The 12,617-nt window shown below is 54.5% G+C and overlaps 1 protein-coding gene across 1 annotated transcript; it reads right to left on the reverse strand.

Annotated features, from left to right (window-relative positions):
* Positions 1 to 5,944: 5,944 nt before the first annotated feature.
* GZMM (granzyme M) lies at positions 5,945 to 11,592 on the reverse strand. Its single transcript, XM_059919925.1, has 5 exons — positions 11,498 to 11,592; positions 8,297 to 8,456; positions 7,122 to 7,257; positions 6,648 to 6,911; positions 5,945 to 6,215 (listed from the first exon to the last, which is right to left on the reverse strand). Exons 1-5 carry the CDS (start codon positions 11,556 to 11,558, stop codon positions 6,063 to 6,065), a joined length of 774 nt encoding a protein of 257 aa, XP_059775908.1. The 5' UTR covers positions 11,559 to 11,592; the 3' UTR covers positions 5,945 to 6,062.
* Positions 11,593 to 12,617: the final 1,025 nt, after the last annotated feature.

The raw sequence follows: 12,617 nt of genomic DNA on the forward strand, positions 1-12,617 counted from the left end.
TTGTCCTGGTGGAACAAGGGGAGGGTTCTCTGTTTCTCAGCAGTTTATTTTGAGAAGTCCTCAAACCTACAGAGGCACCCTGGGGACAGCAGCCCCCTGCACCTGGATTCTCAGCCAGGGGCCTTGGCCACGTGCGTGCCCCAACCCCTTCCTCTGTCTCTGTCTCTCTCTGTCCCTCTCTGTCTCTCCGTGTCTCTGTCTCTGTGTTTGCCTCTCACATTTTCCAGAACCATTTGCGCGTGAGGACACCACCGCCTTCCCCCTAAGACGCGACACGAAGGCTGGGATCCGAAGACCCGTCTGAGGTCTCCCTGTAAATTAATGTTGGATCTTCCCTGCGGTCCAGTCTCCCTGAAGGCCCCAACCTCAGCCCTTATGGCAATTTTTTCCCAGGCCCTGGGGACACTGCATTGAGCTGTCCTGTTGCTTTCCTGGCCCTTATTCCAGGACACAACACAGTTGCTGTGAGCGGCCAGGTGTAGGGTTGCTTTTGGGAAACGCGCTCCCTGCAGGGTTCCTCTCCCACCGTCCCCCAACCCCCAGCCGGTCAGCTGAAACCGGCAGAGACCAGAGACCCCGCCCAGCCCTGCCACTCGCTCGTGCCCTTTGACCCCCTGTGGTGATGCCCTGGTGCCCTGAGTCCCCCAGTATGTCCTGCTGCCAGTGCCTCACTCTGTCCCTTTAAGGCGCTCAGGCTCCTGCTCACCTGGGCGTGGGGTGGGGCTCAGCTGGGCGAGAGGCAACAGCTGTGGACGAAGATAAGCTTCCCCCTCCAGGGCGCCGGGCCTCCAAACACCGCCTGGCCTCCACTGATCTCCGTCCAGCTGGAGCCACCCCAGGTCCCTGCCGCCGGCCCTCCCTCCTCCCAATCAGGGACTTACTGGAGGATGGCGCAGATCCCTGAAAACTGCAGCGTCCGGTGGCCCTGGTGGCGGTGTGATGCCGAAATCCTTCCGCAGCTGAACTGCGGGAAGGCGGCGGCCAGCGAGGGCAGCCGCGCACCCACAGCCGCCAAGGGCGCCGGGACAGCCCTCGTGTCCCTCGACGGATAAGTGGACAAGTGCCATGTGGTCCCTCCACACATGGGAACGTCACTCAGCCTGAAAAGGAGAGAAGCCCTGACCCTCGCCACCACGTGGACGGACCCTGAGAACACGATGCTCAGTGAGAGAAGCCAGACACAGAAGGACACACGGGGTGTGACTCCATTGACGGGAAACGTCCAGAACAGGCAGGGAACGTGCAAAGTGCCAACCGTGCCAGCTCTAGAGGTGGGGGATACCGCCGCTCTCTGCAGGGTCTTCAGCTTTTCTGCAGGCTGGAAGATGCACACAGGAAAGGCTGGGGTGCGCCCAGTGGGGTCAGATGCTCAGCCCTCTCCCTTGGCTGGGAGCGCAGTGAGTGCGGCACTGGCTTTGTGAGGCCCCAAACCTTCAGGGACAAGCCGAGGCCCCTCCATCGGGGCTCCCCAACCCCGCATGCTGCCATGGGGGGCTCACCATCTGTGGGGTATCCCGGGCACCGTGGGGTGTGGAGCGGCCTCTCTGGCCCCATGTTCTCAACGCTGGAGCCCCCAAGTCCTAGGGACCACAGATGTCCCCAGTTGTGGCCCCGTGTCCCTGGGACAGAATTGCCCCAGGTGAGACCCCTGGTCTACAGGAGCGTGGAGATGTGAGCGGGGTGCTCGATGGAACACCCCGTGGGAATGGTGTGGATGGCCAGGCGGGAGGACTGTCACACTTGGTGTTGAGGGAAGGACCCAGGCACAGAGCAGCATCCTCGGGGACACACAGCAGGCAGGACCCATCTCGGGGATGGGAATCCGGCGGTGGGAACCTTGCTGGGGAGGGGGCTTGGGGGGCTCCTGCTCTGTCTGTCGACCTAGGCGCTGGTTACACAGGGCTGTTTGCCTGGGGTGTTTGTCAAGCACCCAGCAATCCTCCTATGCCCAGAGGACGCCGTCCTGAAGATTTAACTCAGTTCTGACCCTCTCTGCCCAGAGTCGGTGCAGACCCCCAGGTTACAGGCCAGCCCCACAGGTCTGCCCCCACCCCACACACCCATCCCAAGTCCACCATGTCCCCTGAGCTTCTGCCTGACCAGCTATTGGGGTTCCTGCCACCCATCTCCTCGGGTTTGATTAACTTGCTAGAGCAAACAAATGGGACCCGATTAAACTTAAAAGCTTTTGCACAGCAAAGGAAACCATCAACAAAACGAAAAGACAGCCCACAGAACGGGAGAAAATATTTGCAAACGAAGCGACCCACAAGCGATTAATCTCCAAAATATACAATCAGCTCATGTGGCTCAATATAAAAAAAACAAACAACCCAATCGAAAAATGGGCAGAAGATCTAAATAGACATTTCTCCAAAGAAGACATACAAATGGCCAACGAGCACATGAAAAGATGCTCAACATTGCTAATTATTAGAGAAATGCAAATCAAAACTACAATGAGGTGTCACCTCACACCAGTCAGAATGGCCATCATCAAAAAGCCTATAAATAGTAAATGCTGGAGAGGGTGTGGAGAGAAGGGAACCCTCTTGCACTGCTGGTGGGAATGTAAATTGGTGCAGCCACTATGGAGAACAGTATGGAGGCTCCTTAAAAAACTAAAAATAGAGTTGCCATATGATCCAGCAATCCCACTCCTGGGCATATATCCAGACAAAACTCTAATTCGAAAAGAAACATGCACCCCTGTGTTCATAGCAGCACTATTTACAATAGCCAAGACATGGAAGCAGCCTAAATGTCCATTGACAGAGGCATGGGTAAAGAAGATGTGGTACATATACACAGTGGAATATTACTCAGCCATAAAAAGAATGAAATAATGCCATTTGCAGCAACTTGGATGCAACTAGAGATGATCATACTAAGTGAAGTAAGGCAGACAGAGAAAGACAAATACCATATGATATCACTTATACGTGGGCTCTAAAAAGATGATACAAAATGAACTTATTTACAAAGCAGAAACAGACTCACAGACATAGAAAACAAACTTATGGTTACCAAAGGGGCAAGGTGGGGGGGAGATAAATTAGGAGTTTGGATTAACAGATACACACTACTATATATAAAACAGGTAATCAACAAGGACCTACTGTATAGCACAGAGAACTCTGCTCAATATTCTGTAATAACCTATATGGGAAAAGAATCTAGAAAAGAATGGATACGTGTATATGTATAACTGAGTCACTTTGCAGTACACCTGAAACTAACACGACATTATAAATCAACTCTACTCCACTATAAAATAAAATTAAAAAAAAAAAATTTGCTAGAGCAGCTCACGGAACTCAGGGAAACACCTACCCCTGTTTTCCAGTTTATTCCATAGTAAAGGGCATGACCAAGGATACAGATGAGCAGATGAAAAAGCATAGAGGGTGGGTCCAGAGAGTACCAAGGGGGTGGGGTGCGCCCCCTCTCGGCCCACGTGTGGCCTGGGCTCGTCACATCTCTTTGTTCCAGAGTTTTCCTGGGGCTGGGTCTCCCGCCCCCTCCTTTCCCCGCCTCCCTACCCCAGGCTGGCAGGTGGGGCTGGAAGTGGCTTCTAGCCCCGTCCCTCAGGTTGAAAGGTGTGGTTGAAAGGGGCTCATTGACATAAACTCAGGTGTGGTTGAAAAGGGCTCATTACGAGGGTTTTAGGAGCTCTTTGCTGGGACTGGATGAGGGCCAAATGTGGATATCGCAGTTTGGTTTCTGGAAGGAAAGTCATTGGGCTGTTGTGACCTGGGTGCATTCTGTACACAGGTGACACCTCCATAAACAGTTAAATGTTAACGAGGCACTTGCCCCTCCCAGACCCATCAATCTTGGGATGGGTTATCCAATCATGAGAAAAACATCAGAGAAAAAAAATCTCCAGAGAGGGCTGCTCTCCAAAACTCCTGACCTGTGTCCCCACCCCCAACTGCCCAGGGCATCAAACGAGGCACGTCTGAGAAACCGTCACAGCCCAGAGGGGTCCCAGAGAGGCCTGAACATCTCAGGGTACCCTGAGGGGTCCTGGAGCCTAGAGGACTTCAGGGGAACCCGAGGAGATGTGAATAAATTATGGGCTTCGGTTGAGAATAATGTATCAAGATTGGTTCATTGTGACACGTATCATGATAATAACCATGTCTACCAAAGGGGAAGGGACACCCGGGGACTCTGTGCTATCTTCATCGCTTTTCTGTAAATATAAAACTGTTCTGAAAAATAAAGTCTATTGAAAAAAAAAAGATAAAGAAGCTTTAGCAGTTTGGAAAAGAAGAGAGAGAGGTGGTCTCCGTCTTCCTCCTCCTCCTTTTCATCCTTCCTTCTCTCTGGCTCTGAAATAAAGATGGCAAGGGTTTCCTAAAGCATCTTAACACTTTGCAGGAGGCCTGGAACTCAGTCTGTGCTCAGTAGACAAGAAATTCTGCTGCCATCACCAAAGGGGAAAAGCCCTTGCCTTCTGATGGGCAAACTCCACTTCTGGGCCCATAGCCCAGACAAGCAGATCCGGGCGGCAGGTGGGGGCCGGGAGCTGCTCCCTGGCCTGGGCTGAGGCAGTGCCGGGCTGGCTGCCTGAGCGGTGGCCTTTGCTGCTTAGAAAACCCTCAGATGAGGACGGAAGGCACCAGAGGCAGTTACTTCCTGGGAAAAAGGGTATCGACGGATGACGCGGGGCACTTTTTTCCCTTGGCGGCTTTTTGTCCCTTTAACTTCTCGCCCATGTGCTGTAGTAACTATGCAAAAGCTCCATTCAAGACAAGCCTGGGAGGGGCTGAGCGATCTTCTGGGGTCAGGGATGTGAATGCTGCAGGGCTTGGGTCGCTCACATCTGTCCTTGCTGTCAGAGCAGCAAATCCTTGAGTGAGATTTGTGCATTTCGCCGCGTAGGAGGGAGAGACAGGGCGCTACATAAGCCCTGCGATCCCGGCCGTGTCCCCACAGGGCAGTGTCTGTCTGCTGTGAGATGCAACAAAGCCAGATGGACGGACGGACGGACAGTGGACCAAGAAGCAGGCACATCACCTGCTCCTGGCAGAACCTGCATGGTGGGCACCTAGGTGTTTAGTGTGCAGTTATTTCAATGTGGCTGTGTGTTTGAGGTTTTCATAGTAAAAGTAAAAGATTCTGCTGGAAAACAGCAGTTCCACAAACTGTTCAACAGAGAGTCACCACATGGCTCAGCAAGCTCTCCCTCATCGGTGCACGCCCGGGAGAACCGAAAACACACGTCCACACACGCGCCTGTGCACCCACGGCCACAGCAGCCAGGGTGGAAACAGCCCAGGTGTCCACGGACAGGTGAGCAGATACACACACATGTCCCTCCACACCCGGGAACGTCACTCAGTAGCCCTGACACTCGCTACAACGTGGACAGACCTTGAGAACACGATGCTCCGTGAGAGAAGCCAGACGCGGACACACAGGGTGTGATTCCATTGATGGGAAACATCCAGAACAGGCAAATCCACAGAAAGTGGGTTGGTGGTTGTCAGGGGCTGGGGGAGGGGATGGGGTTGCTTTCGGGGTGATGGAATGTTCTGGAACTGGACAGAGGGGCTGGTTGCACAACCCTGGTAATGTACCAAAAACCACTGCATTACACACTTTTCAAAAGGGTGAATTGTATGGCATGTGAATTATATCTCAATAAAGGCGGTACCAAAATAAAAAAGAGAGGGGGAAGAAGATCCCTGGCTGCTTTCTCAGTGTCTCCCTCTGGCTCCCCAGTGCCCAGCCCACCCCCCTGCCAGAGGGAATCTGGCTTCGGAACCCAGTGGCCAGTGCTGCCCCCTGCCAGCGCCCTTGGGGCCCTTGCCAGCTGCTGAGCTGCCTGGGAAGCCTCAAACTTGCAACCTCTGCTTTGCAAATGGGGAATCCTCATCCCCCCGGCCCCCGCCGCATGAGGCAGAATCCAGGCCGGCTCATGCCATTTCCTTATTACAGTTTATTGGTTCCCTGACACATGCAGGCCACCGGCTGCCCCTCACTGCAATCCTGCTGGCGCACAGGAGGGGAGTCGGGCCATCTCTGGAGGGTTGGGTTAGGGAGGTGGGTCGCTAGTGGCCGATGATCTTCTTGATCCAGGACGTATAGGGGGCCACGGCGGTGGCCACGGGGGGTTTGAAGATGTCGGTGCAGACCGTAGAGCTGAAGGACAGGATTCCGGCCACTTGGCCTCTGCTGCACATTACGGGTCCTCCCGAGTCCCCCTGCCAAGGCAACAGAGCACCGGTCACCTCGCTGCCCGCTGCGGCGGGTGGGGGTGGGAGGCTGATTCCAGGGCAGAGACCCCTGCCCCCATCTCCCTGTGCCCTCCCTCCCCCCACCTCCTTCATTCCCTCCTCCCTTCCTTTCCTTTTAACTCTCTTTGCGCCTTCTTCCCACCGCAGGGCCTTTGCACATGCTCTACCTATGCCCTGATCTTCCTGGGTGCTGGAGTTCAAACCCCAGCTCTGCCGCCGGCTATGTGACCATGGGCAACCTCTCTGTGCCTCAGTTTCTGCACTTGAAAAATGGGCTCACGCTCGTGCCAACCTTCAGGACTCCCAGGGAATGGAGGGAGCAGGGCCTGGGGAGAGTTGGGGCTTGCCTGGGTGCCCAGCTGCTGGCCGATGAGGCGCCCCCCACCCCAGCACCCTCACCTTGCAGGGGGCCTGGTTCTTGGAGTGGGCCGCCAGGCAGATCATGTGGGGGCTGATGCCACCGTGCCAAAACCGACTGTTGTTGCACATCTTGGCGTCCAGCACATGCATGTCCAGCTCCTGCAGCGCCCTGGCCAGCTGCCCACCCTGGTGGGTCAGACCCCAGCCAGCCACGCTGCACCGCGCTCCTGCGGCCACTGCCTGGCGTCCTCGGGGCAAGGCCAGGGGCCGGATGGTCTTGCTGGGCTTCACCTTCCCATCCAGCTACAGGGACAGAAAGGGGCAGGTGAGTGGGGGAGGGGATCCTGGGGGAGGGGACCTTGGGGGAGGGGAACACTGGGGGAGGGGCGATGAGGTAGGGGATCCTGGGGGAGGGACAGTGGGGAGGGGACCCTGGGGGAGGGGACCCTGTGGGAGGGGAACACCACACTGAGGGAGGGGACCTGGAACTACCATTTCTCCCACTGGCAGCACCTTAACCAGCGCGAGGTCATTCTTCAGATGGGGGGCTGGCTTGTATTCGGGGTGCAGGACCACCTCCCTGATGCGGCAGGTAAGGCCAGGGTTTCCGAGCACGTGGAGCCCCAGCACCAGCCTCAGCAGCTGTGTCCTGGGGGCACAGGATCAGGGTGTGGGCAGCAGCCCTGCAGCCTCAGGGGCACTTGGTGTCCCACACCCCCTCACCCGGCCTCTCTCACCCCCTCACCCGGCCTCTCTCTGCGGTCCTTCCCCTGCTCCTGCTCAGTCCGTTCTTCTCCCCACCTCCTCCAGGAAGCCTTCTCTGCTCCCACCCCTCCCCAGACTCGGCCCGGCCAGGGGATTGTGCTGTGTGTGTCTTAAAAATGCTGACCCTCCCTGCCCCCACCATCAGCCTGGGGCTCCAGACAGCGCTAATGTTATGCCTCAACATCAGTGATTTGTTCAGAGGCTGGCAGTGACCTAGCTGGGCCCATCAGTACCTATCCTCATAAACTTGCCCAAACTAGAGAGGAAGAAGCTCTTTTTACAGGACTTAAGGGGGCCCATCCTTGCCACCATGGGAGAGAGCCTGCCTGATAATGTGGGCAAGGGGCAAGACAGCAGAGTTGAGAGACAGGCAAGCTTTTGAGTGCCTCATGGGAGCACCTGGATCAAGCCATCCCTGAAGGCTGCCTCCTCTTAGCATTTTCAGTTACATGAACCAACAGATCCCTTTTGGTTATTTCACCCAGTTTGATCTGTGGTCTTTGTTACAGGCCAGACCAGAGGTAGGGCAGCTCTGGGATGGGTTTATTTGGTGGCTTCACAATGGCATCAGGGACCCAGGTTCCTCTCTGTGTTGGCCCTGCCACCCTCATAGACCTGCTCTGTCCACATGGCCACAGGTGGGAGACACACTCCTGGGTGTCACAAGGGGCCTGACTCTGTCCACTTGGAAGGTGCTTTGTTGTAGCAGATAAACCATCCCCAGGAATCCTCACAGCCTAATGTCACATACACACGCCTAAGGTCAATGTCACATACACAGGCCTCAGCAATCACTGCAGAGGGGAAGGGGACCCCCTTACAATGCTACAATTGGCTTAAATCTCTCAGGTGAGAGTGGGGACGACAGGATAGATTTGGGGACACCTGGGGGGATGGGGGTGGGGCAGGGCAGGGTCACTCACGGATGGGTCAGGCAGTGGGCAGCTGTCAACACCCACTGCCGGTGCACGAGGACCCCTCCACACAGGTGGGAGCCGGATTTCTGCAGCGAGACCATGTATGGGTGTGAGTTGGGGGCAGCCTCTCGACCCCCAATGATGTGGGTCTCAAACGTGTTGCCTCCTGGGGATGGGGAGAGAAAAAGCCAGGTTAGGGCTGGGTGCCCCACCCCTGCCATGACCCTGCAACTCCAGCTCTGCAGCCCTGGATGGAATGTTCTGGAATTAGACTATGGGGTTGGTTGCACAACTCTGAATGCGCTGATATTCTCTGAATTGTATCCTTTAAATGGGCAAATTGTACAGTATGTGAATGACATCTCAATAAAGCTGCTATAAAAATTGTTCTAAAACCAATCATGAATTAAAAGGATAAAAAGTGCTCTAATGTGAATCAGCTCAAAATCTTCCTGGGATTCCCCATCATGCTTTAAACATCTAAACTCCTCATGACCCACGAGACACACATCAGCTGACCCTGCTTCCTTCACACTCGCCCTCACCCACTGCAGCACTTGGGTCTCCCTGCTGTTCCTCCAGGGCACTGCCCTCGTTCCCACCTCAGGGCCTTTGCATGTACCGTTCTGGAAGCCTGGAGTGCATTTCCCCCAGACATTCCCAAGTCTGGCTGTCTCACTGGTATCGGCTCAAAAGTCTTCTCCTCACAGACCTCCTCCCCTTACTCAGCTCTGTTCTCTTCCAAGCACTCACCCCACCCTGGTGTTGTATCCCACACACTTGCTCATTGCCTGTCTATTCCCACTAGCCTATGAGTGATGCAAGGACAGGCTCTGTGCCAGTCTTGTTTACAACAGGTCTAATACAATATATGCTCAGCAAATAAGGAAGCATGAGTGGATGGACAGATGGATGATGGGTGATGGGTGATGGATGGATGATGGATGGATGGATGATGGATGGATGGATGACGGGTGGATGGATGATGGATGGATGGATGATGGATGGATGGATGATGGATGGATGGATGACGGATGGATGATTGAAGATGATGGATGATGGATGGATGATGGATGGATGGATGATGGATGGATGGATGACGGATGGATGATTGAAGATGACGGATGATGGATGGATGACGGATGGATGGATGGATAGAACAAAGGAAGGAAAGAAGGGAGGGAGAAAGGATACGGGTGGATGGTTGGGTCCCTATCCTGCTGGGTCACCAACTGATCACAGAACTACTGTCACCCAGCCAGGCCAGAAGAGTGGGATGCCCACCACCGCCGTCCTTCCATCTCACGCCGCCAGGTGCCGGTTCTGGCCAGGCACTCATGATTTGCGGAGGCAGGCAGCGGGGGCTCAAACTCCAGCTCCGTCGCTCCCTGCTGGGCAGTCCTGGCTAGGCTGCCTCGCTCTCTGGGCTGTGGTCTCCTGCCCCTGCAAGCTGGAGTTGTGTATAAGCATACGTAGCACACCCTGCCTCCTGCGGGCTGCTGGGGGGCAAACAGCCTGCATCTGCCCCACGTCCTGTGAATCCAGCTCGAGGGTGAGGTGAGGAGCACGCTCTAGCCTCAGAGCCCCGAAGTCTCCCCTCAAGACAACTACAAGGGGAAAGGCTTGATTTCACTTTGGAGAAGCCCGGTGAACCTCAGCTTCTCCAAGCGGCCGAGGGGATCCACCAGGACAGGGCGAACACAGCCCCCTCCGTGGTTCCTGTGGGAACCGCACCACCGGAGCCCAGTCTGGGGACGCAGCTGACAGGCCCGCACTGGCCAGAGGACCTGGGGGACATGGAGACGCTTCCAGAGCACAGGGACCGAGGACAGCAGGACGACGCAGTGACCCACAGAGGACCCCGTGGCGACAGTTGGAATAAGGTCTGTAGGTGAGCGGATAGATGCTGAGAATCTACCAGTCACATAAGGGGATGTCTTTGTTCTCAGAACACTTGCTGGAGCGCTTAGGGGTGAGGGGCAGCACATCTGCAGCCCACTCTCAAAGGGCTCAGAGAAAGAATGATAAACATACCTATTTATATTTCACACACACACCCAGGGGCGGGATGTGAGTGGAGGGGATGATAAAGCAACTGGACGAGGAATTTAGGGAAGAGAAGATGGAAGTTATCTGCATGATTCCCTCGCCTTCTCTGTAAGAGCAGAATTAAGTCAAAAGGAAAAGAATGTAAAATATCTGTCCTGATGGGGCCTCTCCTCTGCCCCAAGGCCTCGCCTCGCCCTCAGGCTTCACTTAGAAGAAGTCCTAACAGCTATTGGAGATAAAACTCACAGACCCTCAATCCACCTGCTAAACTTTGCAAAGCCTCCACTGCACTGAGCTGTGAGATGATCACCTCAGGAAGGGACCCCGCGCCATTAGCAACCCTCTTCACACTTTTTTTTAAAATGCTTTTTTTTGGTCTCACTTTTTAAAAAATTGAAGTATAGTTGATTTACAATGTTGTGTTAGTTTCAGGTGTACAGCAAAGTCATTCAGTTATAGATATATATTCTTTTTCAGTTTCTTTTCCGATTTTAGGTTGTTATATTGGATATAGTTCCCTGTGCTAAACAGTGGGACCTTGTTGTTCATCTCTTTTATATATAGTACTGTGTATCTGTTAATCCCAAACTCCTAATTTATGCCCCCCCCCCATTTTTTTTTTTTTTTTTCCCCACGTCTTGAGGCTTGTGGGATCTTAGTTCCCCGACCAGGCATTGAACCCAGGCCCCGGCAGTGACAGCGCCAAGTCCGAACCAGTGGACCGCCAGGGAAGTCCCACATCCCTCCCATTTAAAAAATTTTTTATTATCTTCTCACTAGGTCATCCACGTGCCCCGCACAAAACTGTTGGGGGAAAGTGAAACTCCTTCCCTCCCTCCATGCCTCCCAGCTCTGGAGCCTCCTTCCAGAAATATTCCAGCAAAAGGGAATGGATTCTCACATACTGTCAGAAAAGAAACCCCCAGAACGGCGGGCATCCTCGGCCTTTTGCTCTTTGCTTACCCCACAATCTCTTTTCAAGGCTGTTTCAAGGAAAGCCGCCCTGTGCTTTTGGGGCAGCCAACATGTCTTCAGTGGGGTCCCTTCTGAGGACGGGGGAGTTGTTTCCAGTCTCTGTTCTGATGCCCCGTGCCCTGTCTCCCACCCCCGGACCCCGGGTGCCACAGCTCTGGGCCTCAGTTTCCCCACCACGCTCACCTGCCCACAGGGCTCCCAGGACCGCCAGCAGCAGCAGCATTGGGGATCGCGGGGCCTCCATGATGCTGGCCCCGGGCCCCCAGCGCCACCCACACCCACCCTTCCTGTGGGGGAGGTGACATTCACAGCTCTGGCTGGTTCCACCTCACTCCGAAGTGCTTCTGAAAGATACAGACTCTCTGAAGACAGAACCCCGTCACCATGATCACACCTGAAAAACTGACAAGAAACCCTCATTAGCATCTACTGTCCCATCATGTTCAAGCTCCCATCTCACACATGGTGTTTTGTGGTTTTAGTGGGATTATCTCCTTGCCCTGTTGTCTTATTGTGGCAAAATACACACACCATAATTCACCATCTTAACCATTTTTAAGTGCACAGCTCAGCAGCACTAAGCACCTTCACACTGTCGTGCAGCCATCCCCACCATCATCTTTAGAACTTTCTCAACTTCCCAAACTGAAACTGTCCCCATGAAACCCTGACTCCCCAGCCCCCCTCCCCCAGCCCCTGCCCCCCCCCCATCTACTTCCTGTCTCTGTGCATCTGACTCCCCCAGGGACCCTCCGTGAGTGGAATCAGACAGTATTTGTCCTTCTGTGTCTGGCTTCTCTCACTGAGCATCATGTCCTCAAGGTTCATCCCTGTGGTAGCAGGTGTCAGAATCTCCTTCCTTTTTAAGGCTCAATAATATTCCACTGTCTGGCTAGACCACATTGTTTAGTTTTTTTGTTTTTTGTGTTTTTTTTGGCCATGCCACGGGGCTTGCGGGACCGTAGTTCCCTGACCAGGGATTGAACCCAGGCCCTCAGCAGTGAAAGCTCAGTGTCCTAACCACTGGACCGCCAGGGAATTCCCTGGACCACATTGTGTTTATCCATCATCTGTCCATGGATATCTGGGGTCTTCTAGATTTTGGCAATTTTGAAGAAAGATGGTATGAACACTCGTGTGCTATGAGTACCTGGGGGGCTCCTGCAAATCCGAGGGTCCTAGCCGGGCTCAGCTAGGTCCTCCCTCCTTCACTCCACCCCTCTCCTGGCTGCTCCCCGACACCACGTGACCCCAACCAGCCAATCAGAGCACACCCCTGGCCACAGGGTTTGGTTCAGGGCAG

Source organism: Balaenoptera ricei, chromosome 3, assembly GCF_028023285.1.
Source record: "Balaenoptera ricei isolate mBalRic1 chromosome 3, mBalRic1.hap2, whole genome shotgun sequence".
In the NCBI taxonomy this organism is placed as follows: Eukaryota; Metazoa; Chordata; class Mammalia; order Artiodactyla; family Balaenopteridae; genus Balaenoptera; species Balaenoptera ricei.